Genomic DNA, 18,447 nt, shown 5'->3' with positions numbered 1-18,447 from the left:
GCTCCTCACTCTCGACTCCCACTTCCATCCCCTCACTCAAACTGCTCCCTCAAAGGCCCCCACTCCTATCCCCAACTTGGAATTTCCTCTCCCCCTACCTCAAAGGCTACAGCTTTCCCCACATTCCAATCCCACCTCCTCCAATAAGCTTTCCCTTATTAATTTCCCATCATCCTTTCAGATAATTGTAGCTGAAATTCTAAAGAATTACGAGCTTACATCCTCTTTAGCAGTAATGTGCATAAATCTGCTTTATTTTTGGCCTCTGTAGTTGTAAATATAATTATGTTTATCTCTTCCACTAGAGGTTAAGCTCCTTGTGATCAGGGAACATGTCACTTCATTATTCTATACTTCCCAAGCACCTAGTGTAGTGCACCGCACCAAGAAGGTTCTCAACAAATGCTGCTGATACTGCTATTACCATGAAAGCTCCTGAGCTTTCGGCCCAATTTAACCCTTAATTTTTGGACTGTTTAGGTACCCACTGATTATTGATCCTTCTGGACAAGCTACAGAATTCATTATGAATGAGTACAAAGACCGTAAAATCACTCGAACCAGCTTTTTGGATGATGCCTTCAGAAAGAATTTAGAAAGTGCATTGCGGTTTGGAAACCCACTGCTTGTTCAGGTGAGTCAAATCAAAAGCATGGTTCCCCTTCCATATTAGTATCTAACTCCAAAACTAATTTTTGAAAACAGGTAATGGGTAGTTCAAAAAGAATTGTGTATAGAGAGAAGGATATTTGGTTTGAAGGTGAAAACAAGGGGAAAGCTGAACAAGTTCTAGAATTGTGACTTGTCTTCTCTTTAACCCTCCAAATATGAAAGTTTCAAGCCCCAAGTGTTTGCAAGATGGAATTTCTTAAATTGATTATATACTTGATGCGTCATTTTTGATGTGATTCTAAATGCAACTGCTTTCCGCAATATTCCAACATTTATATTTACACTTAGGACGTGGAAAGCTATGACCCAGTTTTGAATCCAGTGCTGAACCGTGAAGTTCGGAGAACAGGTGGTAGAGTGCTCATTACCCTTGGAGACCAGGATATAGACTTGTCACCATCATTTGTCATTTTCCTGTCGACCAGAGATCCAACGGTAAGAAAGGGCAATCTAGGAGGTCTGGCAGTCTGATGATTACCAAGTTAAATGAATATGTGGCACTAAATGTAATTCCAAATATTTTGTAGGTTGAATTCCCACCTGATCTCTGCTCCCGGGTTACATTTGTTAATTTCACGGTCACCCGCAGCAGCCTACAGAGCCAGTGTCTGAATGAGGTTCTGAAAGCAGAGAGACCCGATGTGGATGAAAAACGTTCAGATCTTCTTAAACTTCAAGGTATGTTTCTAAACCTCCTTCATCTTATGACCTCTCTTCTCTACAAACTCACATTTCCTTCTGTCTCCTCAGCATCTCTACCTGGGTGTTCCTCTGGCATGTCAAAGTCAGTATTTTCAAAACTCATCTTCTCTCCCAAATACTCTCCTTTACTGGACTTTCCCATCTTGGTCAACATCACCACCAATTTCATCCCCACCAGTCAAGTCTATAATTTTGGCATTATCCTTTACTCCTTCCTTTCTTTCAGCCCCCGTATTCAGTCTTGTCGCCACATCCTTTTAATTCTTCCTCCACAACATTCCCAAAATCTACCCTTTCCCCTCCATCCAAATAGCTACCACTCTGATCCAGGCACTTGTCAAATCCTAGCTCAGCGTCTGCTGCATCAGCCTCCTTGCTGATCTCCCTATCTCCAGCATCTACCCACTCCAAACCGTACTCCGCTGATGCTTCCAGGGATTGCCCATATCCCTCCGCATCAAGCGGAGAGGCTCTAAGACGTTCAGGAATTGACTTGAAGGCACCCCATCATTCCTCTCAAGCCCCTCTACTCACTGTGCCCCTTTCTTTTGTCTCCCACTGCTGCCTTGTTTCTACCTGGGACTCCCTCCCACTTCATATCCAACAGACCACTACTCTGCCCATTCCCAAAGCCCTTCTGTAAAAACGTCTTGCAGGAGGCTTTCCCCTGTTTATTTTTAATCTCCCCACCTTATATCTCCCACAAACGCCTTTTAAGCACTCTGCCACCTAACTACTCCAAAGCACATATCTTTATAGTAGTTCCTCCTATTTTTATATAATTTATTTTAGTGCCCTTGTCTCCCCTACTAGATCGTAACCCTTGGGGGCAAGGATCTTGTCTACTAATTGTATTATAAGTCTCCCAGGTGCTTAGTACAATGCTCTGAACAGTAGGTGCTCAATAAGTACTATTAATTAAAGTACTTAAACTAAGATGGAATCTAAAAGTCAGTGGGTGTATCTTGTGTGGAAGGATACTAAAAATGTAGCTAATAGCAACAAGTAGGCAGATAGCAATAAACAGGATTATATTGAACCTTAAGGGAATAATGTCTTCCAGTCCTGTTTTCATCCCTTTTGCTTTATTAGAAAATACTGTGATTATACAATGCAAATAGCATAACTAATTCATTTATTTTTCTTCAAGGTGAATTTCAGTTGCGTTTGCGTCAGTTAGAAAAATCTCTGCTACAAGCCCTTAACGAAGTGAAGGGCCGTATTTTGGATGATGACACTATCATAACTACTCTGGAGAACCTTAAGAAGGAGGCAGCTGAGGTTACTCGAAAAGTGGAAGAAACTGATATTGTCATGCAAGAGGTGGAAACTGTATCTCAGCAGTATCTGCCACTTTCCACTGCCTGCAGCAGTATTTATTTTACTATGGAGTCATTGAAACAGGTAAAAATGCGAAGGACCCCTTTGGCTTTTTTACTGTTGCAAATTTCAGACAGTGCTCGGATATTTGGGGGACACATTTTAAATATTTCTTTCCAGAGCCATTTTGACTTGGCTACATACTAGACTTGTAGGTAGTAGTTCATTTATCTCCACTCTACTGGGCACGTGTGTGTTGTATTTTTTTTGTGTGTATGTGTGGTCCTTGTCCTTCATGTTCTTATTCTTGTCCTTCGTATTTGAAGAAGACACTAGTGATGGACTTTGTCTGTGAGTGCGTGTGTAGTTAAAAAGGCTACTCGTGGGACCCTTAAACCATGGCCACTCTGTACACCCAGAAACACTGCTGTTGTGTTCTTCCCACTTATCTGTATTCCCTTACAAAGCTTTTGCTCAAAAAGAGCCACTCCTTTCTTGATAGCAATACAGCATGCTGGTTTTCCCTCAAGAATTGATTTCCAGTTTTCGGCCGATACATAGCATTATCTGAGGCTTTTGTTTCATAGTGTCCTTAAAACATTTGCTCTGTTTCCCAATTTGAGGCCTCCATATAGAAGTTGTTTGGGTATCTTGCTCTTTCTTATTCTCTTCTTGTTTGTCACCCAGCAAAGCTGTGTTTGGATGAGCAAAGCTTGGATGAAAGGGGGACTGTGTTCTAAAACTTAATTGTGACCTTGCCTTGCTATTTGATATTATTTGTGGCCTATAAATGATGCTTATGGAATGGCTCAAGGAGCTAGATGTGGGATCCAGACTTCACAACTAGAGAAAAGATTGGATAGCAGTGAAGCTTATTAGCCTTTTAGTTTGGTCTGGAGTCTTAAACCACATTGCCACCCCATTCAGATAGTCTCCCGAAGGATGTCGTGGTCTTATTGCCTTTTTCTACTTCCTCATCTATCATTGTATCATTGGCTGCTGTGCTGCCTAGGTAACAACATTCTGTGAGCTCTGTAACTCTTTTACCAAAATGATTGTCCGGTTTTGTGTTTGTCTTTCCTGGTGCAGACAGGATACTTCGCCTCAGTTTTCAGCCCGTAATGCCTGGCTGATTCAGTGAAGCAGGTTACAGTCATTTTCATGTCGTGTTAGGTGTGGGTCCCTAGGGCACAGTCATCTGAAAGCAGGAATTCTTGATGGACGATTTCTAGCACTTTGGATGATGCTCCAAGTCTTTTGATTTGGGTTTCCTACAAAAGCATATTGTAACACCTCTGTCCTCCAGCCAGGATAAGTCGAAAGGACCACGCCCAGTAGCCCTCCCTGCTCTACTGTATTGGCGATGAGGAATGGCTCAGACTAGCTACTATTGGCTCCGACCCAACCAGCTGTGCTATCATGGTGTAGTTTTGGATTCTAGATGAAGTTTTCAAGACAGTCAGATTTACAAATAACTTTTCAAAGCCCAAATCTCTAAAACCTGCCATGTATGTTTTCTGATCTGTCGCACTCGCACTCTTCACCTCCCTAAGGAGGAGAGAAGCATTTATGCAGAGCAGATGCCCTCTGTGGCTGGACAAGAGAAATCGTCCCTCCCAGAGTATGGCTTAATCCTGGTTCATCGATGGCTGGGCATAGTGCCTGTAGACTCAGACTCAATATTTGCAAAATAGATTGGATCTTGTAAAGTCCATCTAAAGAAGAGTCAGGCAATTGTCAGAAATGCCTTCCTCCTGTTACCATTATTAAAGTACTTGTAGTTTTAGTGAAGGTCAAAGCAGAATTTCAGTTCAAAATACATTGCATGTACATCTGGATCTCAAGGACCCTTCCGGGCCTAAGTAAAATGTCATTTGTAAGGTGCCAGTTATCTGCAGGGATTAATTTCTTAAACCAGCAATCTTTCAGGAAAGAGAGCTGGCTATTGTTCAGTGATGTGTAATTGCAGGGTCTGATTGTTTGTTTCTCCAGAGGAACAAAGCTCAACTAAGAACATTCCAACTCCTATTAACACAAACCTTGCCCCGCAAAACGAGTTCCAATTATTCATTTCCATTTTGCATGTGGAAACAATGATGAAACTGACCTGTCCAGCTGTAGCAGAACCCATCACTCCTCTTTAACTCCATTAATTTAATTAAACTATAACTTATTTAAAAGGGTGCACAACTCAGGCTGAGAGAGGCAGGTGCCAGGCTCACCTCCCTTGCCTCCAACTCCTGACTCCAGTAACAGGAAAAAAAAAACAGAGCTGCTCTAGGATACCTACGAAGCAGAGAAACAGCAACAGCAGTTTTGGTGCAGTGGAGAGGGGAGTTAGATGAATGTGCATCCCCTAATGTTTGTTTAAATCTTCTTTTCAGATACACTTCTTGTACCAGTACTCACTCCAGTTTTTCCTGGATATTTATCACAATGTCTTGTACGAGAACCCAAATTTGAAGGGGATTACTGATCATACCCAGCGCCTTTCTATCATCACCAAAGATCTCTTCCAGGTACGTACCAAAGAAAAAAAAAATCAAGAATTTCATTTGAAGCTTAATCCATAGAAAACAGTCAGTTGAATGGTGTGTCCTAAACTGCGGTGTATTTTTTCCCCTTTGGTCCACAGGTAGCTTTTAACAGAGTGGCTCGAGGCATGCTGCATCAGGATCACATAACCTTTGCTATGCTTTTAGCAAGAATTAAGCTGAAAGGCACCATTGGGTAAGCATTGCTAGTGCCTCTCAAAGGTGACACATAAAATGACATAAGCTCATTATGGGCAGGGAATGTGCCTGCTAATTGTGTTGTAGTGTACTCTCCCAAGCGCTCACTAAATGCGATTGATTGGTGGCACTGATTGAGGGCTTATTGTGTACTAAGCACTTGGAAGAGTACAGTACAACAGAGTTTGTAGATACGTTCCCTGCCCAAGACAAGCTTACAGTCTAGAGACATACAATAATATAAAAATGCTAGAGATTTGTGAAACACAAATGGATAAATACCAGCTGATGAGTGCTGAGATGATAAAGGGGAATGGAGCAGGTGGAAGATTAATTGAAGGTCAATCTCATTGACTTTTACTAGTAAGCGCTCAATAAATGCCATTATTGTTAATAAATGCTATGGTGAATAATAATAATAATGGCATTTGTTAAGCGCTTACTATGTGCCAAGCACCTTTCTGAGCCCCAGGGTTGATAGGTATAAGCTAATCAGGTTGGACACGCTTATTGTCCCATAAGGGGCATGCAGTCTAAGTATGGCTGCCTACGTTATCTTTTTAGGACTCTTGCTTTTAAGGACCAGGTTAAAAAGAAAAGAAGGAGAAGAAAACTAAGAACTTATCTAACCAGACACTTCATTTTCAGGGAACCTGCCTATGATGCTGAATTCCAACACTTCTTGAGAGGAAAAGAAATTGTACTCAGTACTGGCTCTACCCCAAAAATTAATGGCCTGACAGTAGAGCAGACAGAGGGAATGATGAGACTGAGCTGCCTTCCAGCCTTTAAAGATTTAATTGCAAAGGTTCAAGCAGATGAGGTAATCTTTTTTTTTTTTTTAATTCAATCTAAGTTGAAAATTTTGGCCTTTTCTAGGAAGCAGGCCTGTCTTCACTGAAACAGAATGTACTTGTGAAATCTTGTCAGCTTCCAATATGTTGGCCTCCAAAAAATGAAAATCGCCCTTGCTTTCACTTTTTATCATGGTTGTAATGCATTACCTCTTTTTATTGCAGCAATTCTGCATCTGGTTAGATAGCAGTTCACCAGAACAGACTGTGCCATACCTCTGGACTGAAGAAAAGCCAGCAAGTATGTCTGTCTCTGGGTCCCTTCCTCCGACTTCATATTTCACCCTAAATTCGGACCCATTATCCGAAAAAGAATGCCTTAGTTTTTAAATTACTTTTAAAGCGAGCCTAATCTTACATGCAGACTGACATTGGAGACTGAGCAGAAACTGAAATAATTTCCCCAGGCAGCAGCTAGTAGTTGCTGAAAAGTACTTCGTCATTTGAACAGCGTCTAAGTGTTGAGGAACCAGCGGGATGGTTTCTCTGTTAGACAAGAGTAGTTCCTAGTAATTAAGCTCAAGTGACTTTAGAGTTTTTGTAGCATTTGGGGGAAATTTGCAAGTCTTCTATTGCAAATAAAAATGACTGTGCCTTCAGTTGTCACAAACTGAAGGGGAAAGGTATAGGAGGACCATTCTCTGATCAGTTGAGAGTGAATCAGTTTGTCTGCAAACATACGGTATCTACTAGAAGGACATGCATCAGAATGACAATTCTGTTTTCATTTCAGCTCCTATTGGTCAGGCCATCCATCGCTTGCTTCTGATTCAAGCTTTCCGTCCCGATCGTCTGCTGGCCATGGCTCATATGTTTGTTTCAACCAATCTCGGAGAGTCCTTTATGTCTATTATGGAGCAGCCATTGGATTTGACACACATTGTGGACACTGAGGTAATAGACTCTAGGTCGTGGCCTGTGGCAACCCCAGCTCTTCAGAATGCTGAACAGCCAGTGAATAAGCACCTAGTAAATACCAAAACTATGTACCAAGCCCTATGTTAAGCGCTGGGGTACAAGATAATCAGATCGGATAGTCCCTTTCCCATCTGGTGTTCACAATCTAAGAAGCAGGGAGGCTCTTTACTCTGGAGATTGCTTTGAGCAATTTTCTTAAGGCCTGTAGACTTGGCATCTGTGTATTGCACATCATCTACTCCATCAGGTGTTTGTAGTAGAAAAGTAGGTCCACCTCCATTAGACTGATGAGGGACCTTGACTGCAGGTTTTACTTTTCTATGAAATAGAAATGATTCGTACTCTCTCCTTGTCCCCTTCTTCCTGGCTTCTGAAAGTAAGCTGTAGCTTGTACTGAATGAATACTGAGTGAATACTTACTGTGGACTTCTGAATTTTCAGGTTAAACCAAACACGCCTGTACTCATGTGCTCCGTGCCTGGTTATGATGCTAGTGGCCACGTTGAAGATCTTGCGGCTGAACAAAATACACAGATTACGTCGATTGCAATCGGTGAGCCTGATCTCATTTGGACGTAGAGGAAAAGAACACTCTTATAATGATGCTTCAAAAACGGTGTTCTTTGTCGATAGTCCCTAAACTTTTTTGTGTTTCTAGGTTCTGCGGAGGGCTTTAACCAAGCTGACAAGGCAATCAATACAGCTGTAAAGTCTGGCAGGTAGGTATTTGAGATCATTTTATACCACTGGACTAGTAACTGGGGCATTTTAAGTGCTTACTAAGTACCACGGACTATACTAAGCACTGGGGTGGATACAAGCAAATTGGGTTCGACCCGGTCCCTGTCCCACATGGGGCTCACGGTCTCAATCCCCATTTTACAGATGAGTTAACCGAGACACAGAGACACGAAGTGACTTGCCCAAGGTCACACAACAGACAAAGCTGTGTCCACTATGCCACGCTGCTTCTCCATGCCTTGTGACATACAAACCAAAGCTCACTTAATGCTTCCATTTGCTTTTCCGAGGTGGGTGATGCTGAAGAATGTGCATCTGGCTCCTGGCTGGCTCATGCAGCTGGAAAAGAAGCTCCATTCCCTCCAGCCTCATGCTTGCTTCAGGCTCTTCCTGACCATGGAAATTAATCCCAAGGTAGAGAGTTCAACCTTGTTTGTTTATTCCTGAAAGTCGTTTCATGGGCTGTGTGGATCTGTTTCTCTCTCGGTTACTCTGTAACTGTGTATTTAAATCCAGTGCTAGCTTCTAGCATGTGTCAGGACCAAACTGTAACGTGTGTGTGTTTTCTCCCTAGGTGCCAGTTAACTTGCTTCGAGCTGGTCGCATATTTGTATTTGAGCCTCCTCCAGGTGTAAAGGCTAACATGCTGAGGACTTTTAGCAGCATTCCTGTTTCAAGAATTTGCAAGGTAAAGGCCAAGTATGGCTTATAGACTTTATGGATGCTTCAGGATAACCTGTTTTGTAATCATTGAACCAAAATGTGTTGGGAATTTTGGGGAAATGTTTTAGTCCCTTTTTTGTTTCACTGACCCATTTTCCCTACAGTGTCTAGAAAAGCTACCTTTACTGTATTAATCTTTATGACATTTCTCATCTAGTCGCCCAATGAACGTGCTCGCTTGTATTTCCTCCTGGCCTGGTTCCATGCCATCATTCAAGAGCGTCTGAGATATGCCCCCCTGGGCTGGTCAAAGAAATATGAGTTTGGAGAATCGGATCTGCGATCTGCCTGTGACACTGTAGACACGTGGTTGGATGATACAGCAAAGGTAAGTAAAAGCTGCATCTTGGGATTCTGAGCTGACCCTGAAGAATGCTTTCGGTGACATGATGGTATTCTTGATAAGGGAACGTGCTCAGGCCAGAGGAAATGAGCTGGCAATTCACCTTTAACTTGAAGCCAAAACAGAGTAGCTAGGTGTCTTTGACATTGGTATAAAAAGAAAGCAAAAAAACTGACCATACAATTAGTGGCCATTCACCAAGTTTTCGGATGGTCTGTCTTCTGCCCACTACAGATAGACCTCTGTTTGCCTTTTAGTATTTTTATTTAAGCCCCTTGCCTCCCTCCACCACATGTCCTAAACCTGAGTTTCACAGCTCAGAAGTGCCATCCGTATTTACCGACACCTGGGTGGGGAGTTGGGGTTCCCCAGAGAAATGCAGTGGATTCAGATGGATTTAGGTGGATTCAGCTAGGAAAATGTTGCATGAGATTCCATTGGTGTCCCGTGGGTTCAAGATCCAAGGGGGCCATTGGTGGCCATTGTACACATAATGGACAATCACAGTGCATTGATTTTTCTCCCCCCACCACTCCCACTTTGTACAGTGTACAAAATAAACTTATGGGAGGATGTGTATCCTTTAGGGCCGGCAGAATATTTCACCTGATAAAATCCCGTGGTCAGCCCTGAAGACTTTGATGGCTCAGTCCATTTATGGAGGCCGTGTTGATAATGAATTTGATCAGCGTCTTCTCAACACTTTCTTGGAGCGTTTATTCACTACTAAAAGTTTTGATAGTGAATTTAAGCTGGCCTGCAAAGTTGATGGACATAAAGACATACAAATGCCCGATGGCATCAGGTATTCCCTTTCTATTCATAAATCTTGGTGACTTCAACTTGTTCTCATGAGTCTGTTGCAGTTTATTTGATCTGCTTTTTTATTGTGACTTTCAGCAACACAAGATAATCACAGTAGTCTTTGATTAGGTTGTGTGCAACTTCATGTACTTAATCTGTACTTACATCTCTGATTTACAGACGGGAGGAATTCGTTCAGTGGGTTGAGCTGCTTCCAGATACTCAGACTCCTTCCTGGCTTGGCTTGCCAAATAACGCCGAGAAAGTTCTCCTCACTACCCAGGGTAAAGTTTAGGACTCCTAGTTTTTGGAGTCTTGTTTTCTCAAAAAGGGCCTATTTCTCAAAATACATACATTTGTAGGAAAGCTATGAACCTGTTTTGAGTTGTGTTGATTCTCACTTTTAGAGGAAATATTTATCCAGTTTTTGAATTATCTGTGCCCTTTGCCCCTCTCCTTTGGCAGCATGTCTGTTGGCCATTTCACTCTTCATTGACACTCCTATTAGAGGGTAGAGAGGGGAGATGGAACCCGACAGCATTCCTCCATTGGGAGGAATTAAAATGGGTTAGAAACTTGGAGGTGGCATAGCTTGATGGATAGAGCCTGGAACTGGGAGTTGGACCTGATTTTTAGTTCTTGCTCTGTCACTGTCATGCTGGTTGACTCTGGACCCAGTTTATCCGCTCTGTGTCTCTATTTTCTCATTTGTGAGTGGAGATTCTAACTCCTAATTCTGATTCCTGTCTAATTGTTATACTGGGATCTTGTGAGGATGAAATTGATGTGGAAGCACTTTCAAGCAATGTACAGAATACTAGTTCAGGTAAGGTTTGGAGACTGGCTGTGGAGTTTTGTGAGAAGGCTTCGTCTTGTCTCCCATTGTCGCAGATAATCAAGAGTAGGTTATGGTGAGAGCTTTCCTTTTTGTTTTTTTAAATGAAAGTTGTTTTAAAGTAGAAGAGTGTCTATTATTGTGTATTTAGAGTAAAGGAAATTTAAGTGGACTGGCTTGAGTCAATCACTCATCCGCTAAATTTCTCATTGTTAGAGGCTTTGTCCTTTTTTCTCACTGGATCTTCTGAAGACCTTATTAAGAAGCTCAGAAACAAATTCCAGATGACCTTTGCCCTCTTTGATTCATCAGCACAATCAGAGGATTCTGTTCAGAACATTGCCTTCTTTGCCTTAAGATAAGGCAGATTTCATCTTCCCTAGAGGATTAAATGTCCATGTGGTGAAGGCAAGGATGCATTTCCATGCCAGAAAAAGATGTGTGTTCATGAGCCATCTTAATGGTGGGTGTGGTGATGCACACAGATTTGCATTTTTTGACTCTTGATAAGAAAAATGTAACAAGGGAGCAATGTCAGGCTGACTTCCAAAGAGCCCAGGCCAACCTAAAGATCTAGCAGTTTCTGGGTGTGTCGCCTACTAGCTTTTCCCAGGTAAAGTAGAAGAGCAGTACAGCTGATTGCCCTTCTTCCATGCATCTTGTAGCTGAAGAAGACCAAAACTGGGCTGGCTGCTCTTGCTGTCCCACTAGATTCCTTTCAGTTTCTATGTAAACAGTGAGCAACTTGGCCTAATGGAAAGAGCACAGGTCAGGGAATCAGAGGACCTGGATTCTAATCCCAGTGCCACCACTTGCCCTGCTGTGTGTTGAGCAATTCACTCATTTTTTGTCTTACCTCCAGTTTTTTCACCTGTAAAATGGGGATTCAATTCCTGTTCTCCCTCCTACTTTGACCATGAGTCCTATGTGGGATAGGAACTGTCTGGCCTGACTGTCTTATGTCTACTACCTGCTTAACAACAGTGCTTGATGTGTAACAAATGACACTATAATTATTACAATAAGCGCTTATTAAGAGTGGTGCTTGTTACTAGAAGGTGAAATACTAATTCTCAGTGCTGCATCTGTCAAAAATGGCCTGAAGTATACATACTTGCAATTATATTTACTTTTCCATCTGTATAATAGTCTCTGCGTAATGGTTTATGATGCTGTGTAGAAATGCATTCACATGGCTAGAAAAGAATAGATATAGAATATTCTTTTTTCTAACCAGCAAGTGATTCAATATTCTATTCCACCAATTCACATTCACCTAGTTCAGAACATGAGAGAGCACTGTGTATGGAAGCTTCTTTTGAAAAAGTCCAACTTCAAGAAAATCCACGTTTTAAAGGAACACTGAAATAGACATGGATGAGTGGTTCAAGGTGTTCAAGCAAAGTGAACAGAAGCGTCTGATCTTATCTGGAAGGACTAGAATAGCTGTTAGGTAACTCTCCAGGATAGCATGGAAGAAGTAAACAAAGCTTCCAAGAGCTCTTGTCTTCTTTGGTCTTAAAATGGTGCCTGAAAAATGAATATCCAGTTTTATCCTGTACTTTTTTTTCTTATGGTATTTAAGGGCTTACTACATACCAGTCACTGTTCTAAGCGCTGTGATAGATACAAGCTAACCAATCCATCAGTCATATTTATTGAGCTCTTACTATGTACACTGTACTAAGCACTTGGGAGAGTATAACACAGAATATGAGACACATTCCCTGCCCACAACAAGCTTAAAGTTTAAAGGGAGAGGTAGACATTAAAAAAATTATGGATTTGCATAAGTGCTCTGGGGCTGGGTTTGGGAGATGAATAAAGGGAGTAAATTTGGGTGACGCAGAAGGGAGTGGCAAAGGAGGAAATGGGGACTTAGGGAACACCTCTTCAGGGAGTTGTGCCTTCAATAAGACTTTGAAGGTGGGGAGGGTAATTGTCTGGGATATGAAAAGGGAGGGCATTCCAGGCCAGATGCAGGACATGGGCGAAAGGTCGGCAGCAAGATAGACAAGATCAAGGCACAGTTAGTAGGTTGGCAATTAGAGGAGTGAAGTGTGCAGGCTGGGTTGTAGTGGGAGAGCAGCAAGGAGAGGTAGGAGGAGGGCAAGGTGATGGAGTGCTTTAAAGCCGATGGTAAGGACTTTCTGCTTTATGCAGAGGTGGATGGGCAACCACTGGAGGTTTTTGAGGAGTGGGGAAACATGGCCTGAATGCTTTTGGGAGAAAAATGCCCTGGGCAGCAGAGTGAAATGTGAAGTCAGGGAGGCAAGGAGGTCAGCAAGGAGGCTGGTGCAGTAATGAAGGTGAGAAAGGATAAGTACTTGGAGTAATGTGGTAACAGTTTGGATGGAGAGGAAAGGGCAGATTTTCAGCATTGTTGTGAAGGTTGAACTGACAGGATTTAGTGATAGATTGGGCTTAATGAGTGAGATGAATCAAGGACAAGGTTATGGGCTTGTGAAACAGGAGTTGATAGTGGTGCTGGGAGTGATGGGAAAGTCAAGGGAGGACAGGGGTTGGAAAGATAAGGAGTTCTAATCAAGTTGGACGTAGTCCATGTCCAAATGGGGGTTCGGTCTTAATCCCCATTTTACAAATGAGATAACTGAGGCACAGAGAAGTTAAGTGACTTGCCCAGGGTCACCCAGCAGACAAGTAATGGAGCCAGGATTAGGACCCAGGTCCTTCTGTTTCCCAGGCCCATGCTCTATCCAGTAGGCCATGCTACTTCTCTTCTAGCATACCTCATTATTAACCAAATGTGCCTAATGCCATTTTGTGTGTTCCTCTTTTTTTCTAAACATACAAAAGGGTATCACCGAAACGGTTGTCTTCCATTCTCATCCCTTTTTAACCATACGTTGTTAACTTTGTTGCAGCAGCTTGTCATTGTAGTGTAACCTCATCCTCCCATAGGCTGGTATTTTCCATGCCATTGATCCTGATGGTCCAGTTATCTAATTCTCCCCCCTCCCCCCCCCCATGTACCTTGCCTAATAGGCTTATACTTCTTTATTGCAAAAACTAGTCTATCATCTTTTCCCAGATGAGTTAAAAATGCTTATTGAGCCCTGTGCAAAAGTACATTATGGCTACTTATATGAAAGTATTGCTGTTTGAGGAGTTCTGGGCTGGCAGGGGTAACTGTGCCTAGGCTCCAGGCATGAGACTTACCCAGTTCCTGCCCTTTTCCATTGCAGTAGCTGTTCTCCTCTTCCTCCTATAAACCCTGCTTTCTTCAAACTGTAGGGAAAGACTTTTTGAGTGGCATTGCGGCATCACCTAGGTTTTAAATTGTCTGCCTACCATTTAAGTATTTGTTCCTCCAAAAACATTCTTACCTATGAATTACCCTGACATTTAGAAACTGTTTCATTTTGGTTCTTTTTGCTTATCATCGAAACCCTAAACCTTCTTGACCTTTTGTGTTGCGGTTAAGGCATTGACATGATCAGTAAAATGCTGAAAATGCAGATGCTAGAGGATGAAGATGACCTAGCCTATGCAGAAACTGAGAAGAAAACAAGAACAGATTCCACTTCAGATGGACGCCCAGCCTGGATGAGAACCTTGCACACCACAGCTTCTAACTGGCTGCACCTTATCCCCCAGACTCTAAATCATCTCAAAAGAACTGTGGAAAACATCAAGGTAGAATGTTTTTCTTTTTTTGTGTGTCTTTTGACCTGAGATATGAGAATCTCTCTGCTATTTTCGTGGGTTTTCCCAAGAGCAGCTAGAATTATTTGTTGTGGTAAAAACCAGATACAGTAATTGGAGTGGTGTATTTAACCTATAACATAATGTATGGGAGAGATGGTTGAACTTTTTTTCAGGCTGTGCAAATGTCAGCCAGTAAGCAATTAATCCAAAGGCATGACCGGAGTCGGTCTATTCATTTAGAAATCACTTCTTCCGAAAAACTGCTCCCTTGCCTTGCTGTGTGACAGATTGGAGCCCTGTGTTTTTTAGTCAGGTGCTAGTTTATTCAGTCTGGCTCCTAAGGGAGCCAGTGGAAAAGCTGTTCTCAATTATTTCCCCTCAGATATCCCCCCACCCACCCCACATCCCCAAATACCGGAATATTTGCGTTTTATTAATTTTAGGGGAAATGTCTCGCCACCTAATTTCCTTTCCATGTGACTTATCCTTCACGTTTCTTTAAACTTCAGGATCCCCTGTTCAGATTTTTTGAGAGAGAGGTGAAAATGGGAGCTAAGTTGCTTCAAGATGTTCGTCAGGATCTTGCTGATGTGGTTCAAGTGTGTGAGGGAAAGAAGAAACAAACCAACTATTTACGAACACTTATAAATGAATTGGTGAAAGGTACCTCAATCAGATTTCATCCTTTTCCTTTTAGCTCGCAGTAAGATGAAAGCTTTGGTTCAGTTGAAATTAATCAATGATTGGCTGTTTTTATAGCTTGATAATGATTTCCAAGTAATGAATGAAAATGGGCTCAGTCTCGTGTCTTGTATACGGTTGATGCAGATGAGTTGTTTCCTGTTAAGGATGGGATTAATCGCTCCTCTCCTTAGGAACTCTTGGTTCTAAGAGAGCCAGATTGCTCATGGAGGGGAGCCTAGACAAAGGAAGCCAAATCAGAGGATTACCCTTTCCCTCTTGTTTTAATAATTCATTACAAGGCCAGATACTGGCATCATGGGAATGTCAAGTAAAAAAAAAATTAGGCCAGTTTTAGTGCATTTTTCTTCTTACCCATTGAAAATAATGTAATTAAATTGGAAAAAATTAGAATGTAAATCAAGTTGGATCACAATCAGTTTCCCTCTTAGTATCTGGCAACTGTAGCACTTTTAGATTGTATTCTAGAAAATATGTTCGGTGGAAAATGGTTCCATTTATAATGGACAGGGAGGACATACTCTTCATTGATTACTTGAAGGAATTAAAATCCAAAGAGCTTATTTTTCAGAACTTGCAGAAGGGTAACCATCACAAAATTCTTGCAGATATCCTTTTGACCATGTTGGAGAAAGAATCTTAAGCTGGTTGAACCATGGGTCAGATCCAATAAGGAGATATATGTTCCTAAACAATAGTTAGGAAAGCAAGTGTCAGATTATCACCACTTTGCATTCCCTTTGTCAAATCCACACTCTGTACTTTCACCCTTTGCAGGAATCTTGCCTCGAAGCTGGTCACATTACACCGTGCCTGCTGGGATGACTGTCATTCAGTGGGTGTCTGATTTTAGTGACCGCATTAAACAGCTGCAGAGTATCTCACTGGCAGCTGCATCTGGTGGTGCAAAAGAACTAAAGGTACAGAATTCCCCCTCCCCTCGGGTTTGAGCTGTAAACTTTTTTGCCAAAATTTGGTATGGCTACTTTGTATGTAATATCTTTTGGAATGAGCAAGGAAAATAGCATGGCTTAGTACCAAACTTGGATTCTAATCCTGGCTCTCCCCGTTGCCCCTGTGACACCTTGGGCGTCACCTAACTTCTGTATCCTTCCATTTCAACTGTAAAATGGAGATTAAATAGGTATTTAGATTGTGAGCCTCACATGGAACAGGGACTGTGCCCAGCCTGATTGGCTTGTATCTACTGTAGTGCTTGGAACGGTGCTTGACACTTAGTAAGCATTTAACAAATACCATAAATAATGAAATAGAGGGCTGTGGGAGACTGTACAATATCGGGAAAAGAGTGGTAACGGAGTTGAGGAGGAGGGTGGCTTTACTGGAAAGACCTGTGGGCCTGGGAGTTCGGGGGCCTAGGTTCTAGGTCTGTTGAAATAGAAATAGGTTCTATTTCTAGCTCTGCCACCTTTCCTGTTGTGTGACCGTGGGCAAGTGACTTAACTGCTCTGTGCCTCAGTTTTCTCATCTGAAAAATGGGGATTAAATACCTGTTCTCCTCCTATTTAAACTCTGAGCCCCATGTGGGACAAGGACTGTGTCCAACCTGATTAATTTGCATCTTCCCCAGCACCTAGTACAGTGCTTGATGCGTAGTAAGCACTTAATACCATCATTAAAATTAATCTGTAAAATAGCCCATTTCCAGCCTCTCCCAAATTCCCAATAATATTATGAGTTAAAAATATTTTGGAAAAAGAATTGCCATATATGCATTAAGGCGGTCTTGCCTTACTGGTACTTGTCAAAAATGCTAATTCCCCAAGATTCTAGGACAGCAAAATGTTTTTATTGATTGCGAAGCTTACCAAAAAATGGCATTTGCGGGTTCGATTGTCCTCTACCCATTTTACAGATAGTCTACCCATTTTACTGTCCTCTACCTCTGTCCTCTACCCATTTTACTGAGGCACAGAGAAATTAAGTGACTTGACCAAGGTCACCCAGACAAGTGGCAAAGCCGGGATTAGAACGCAGTTCTTTCTGACTCGAAGGCCTGTGCTGTATTCATCAGACCATGCTGTGTCTCAAGCTGAGAGGATGTCTCCACCCAGATCTTGGGATTGTGTAAATGAATGAAGAAATGTGTAGAAAAGTGGTCTCAAGCATATTGTCCTTAAAACCTTCTTTTCTTTCTTCCCTAGAACATACACGTGTGCCTGGGTGGCTTGTTTGTACCTGAGGCTTATATTACTGCCACAAGGCAGTACGTGGCACAGGCCAACAGCTGGTCTCTGGAGGAACTTTGCCTTGAAGTCAACGTTACAACCACCCAGAACGCAGTCCTGGATGCCTGCAGCTTTGGAGTCACAGGTGAGTTGTGCCACATCCTGCTAGAAACCTGAGGTTACAAAGAGTAAAATTGATGGAAGCAGCAGGGCCTTCCCAACTTTTAAAAGTTTGAGATGGTCACCACCTTAGCTGTAGCTGTGACTTGCGCCAACTGTAAGGAGCCTGAAAACCTGTTGCTCCTTTGTTAGCGGAGTCCAGTCTCTCGTATTTTGTTGCCTTTCTTTAAGTGTCCATGGCCAAGTCCCTTGACTCACCTTCCCTCATTCTTAGATTACAAGTCCCTTGGAAGCCAGGGACTGTGTCTGTATCTCATCCCACTTTTCCAGCATTTAGGTCAGTGCTTTGCACGTAGTGATCACTTAATACTAGTACTACTACTCTTGTGGTCAAGGAGTTTGATTTGTCAATCATTTATTGGACACTATGTGAAGAGCACTTTACTAAGCAATTGGGAGAGTAAAATAACAGATACAGTCCCTGCCCACAGCAAGCTTACAGTAGAGGGGGGATTTAAAGATTCATATGTAGACAAATGCCAAAAGGATTCAACATGTACTTTCACTTGAAATAGACCAGCTATGCATATGCCCCACTCCAGGGTATCTGGTTGCTGCTGTGGCCGGCGTAATTGATTTACATTCTTTGTGCTTTTCACTGCAGTGAGTCAGAGTGATTAGAGGTCTTCTCATTAACTTGGGCCAATAGTAAGGAGTGAAACTTCGATTAAACTTATTGGCCAAACCATTTTAACGTACTAGATCAGCTTCCCTATGAAGCTCAGGTTATGAATAAAGTTGGTATTACTAGCTCGTGTAGTAACTTTCTTACTTTAAAGCTAAATCCTCCCATAGAGAAGTCTTAAAAGGCTATGTGCCAAACTCTGGGATTAAACTGGGGAGGATTACGGGTCATCCTATTGCATGTTTTTCAATTTGATACTCTCTCTATAGGTTTGAAGCTCCAGGGTGCCACGTGCAGTAATAATAAACTGTCCCTTTCGAATGCTATTTCCACAATCCTGCCTATTACACAGCTTCGCTGGATCAAGCAAACAAATGCAGAGAAAAAGGCCAATGTAGTAAGTAGTACACAGGTTAACAGTCTTTAGAAAGTCCTGTT

The 18,447-nt window shown here is 42.2% G+C and overlaps 1 protein-coding gene across 1 annotated transcript in view; it reads left to right on the top strand.

Moving 5' to 3' along the window:
* Positions 1-18,447, top strand: part of DYNC1H1 (dynein cytoplasmic 1 heavy chain 1) — a 71,955-nt gene that overhangs the window by 52,283 nt on the left and 1,225 nt on the right. The window contains exons 57-77 of the mRNA XM_038752629.1: positions 481-634; positions 961-1,107; positions 1,200-1,350; positions 2,525-2,778; positions 5,079-5,213; positions 5,330-5,424; positions 6,075-6,249; positions 6,446-6,521; positions 7,014-7,174; positions 7,640-7,751; positions 7,857-7,917; positions 8,230-8,353; positions 8,514-8,627; positions 8,820-8,990; positions 9,593-9,810; positions 9,990-10,093; positions 14,090-14,301; positions 14,823-14,976; positions 15,793-15,935; positions 17,181-17,349; positions 18,279-18,406. Coding sequence (XP_038608557.1) covers positions 481-634; positions 961-1,107; positions 1,200-1,350; positions 2,525-2,778; positions 5,079-5,213; positions 5,330-5,424; positions 6,075-6,249; positions 6,446-6,521; positions 7,014-7,174; positions 7,640-7,751; positions 7,857-7,917; positions 8,230-8,353; positions 8,514-8,627; positions 8,820-8,990; positions 9,593-9,810; positions 9,990-10,093; positions 14,090-14,301; positions 14,823-14,976; positions 15,793-15,935; positions 17,181-17,349; positions 18,279-18,406 — 3,058 coding nt within the window. The remainder of the gene's footprint in view (positions 1-480; positions 635-960; positions 1,108-1,199; positions 1,351-2,524; positions 2,779-5,078; positions 5,214-5,329; positions 5,425-6,074; positions 6,250-6,445; positions 6,522-7,013; positions 7,175-7,639; positions 7,752-7,856; positions 7,918-8,229; positions 8,354-8,513; positions 8,628-8,819; positions 8,991-9,592; positions 9,811-9,989; positions 10,094-14,089; positions 14,302-14,822; positions 14,977-15,792; positions 15,936-17,180; positions 17,350-18,278; positions 18,407-18,447) is intronic.

Source organism: Tachyglossus aculeatus, chromosome 1, assembly GCF_015852505.1.
Source record: "Tachyglossus aculeatus isolate mTacAcu1 chromosome 1, mTacAcu1.pri, whole genome shotgun sequence".
Lineage (NCBI taxonomy): Eukaryota > Metazoa > Chordata > Mammalia > Monotremata > Tachyglossidae > Tachyglossus > Tachyglossus aculeatus.
The sequence above is the reverse complement of the archived record's forward strand: the minus strand, read 5'-3'. Positions and strand labels throughout refer to the sequence as shown.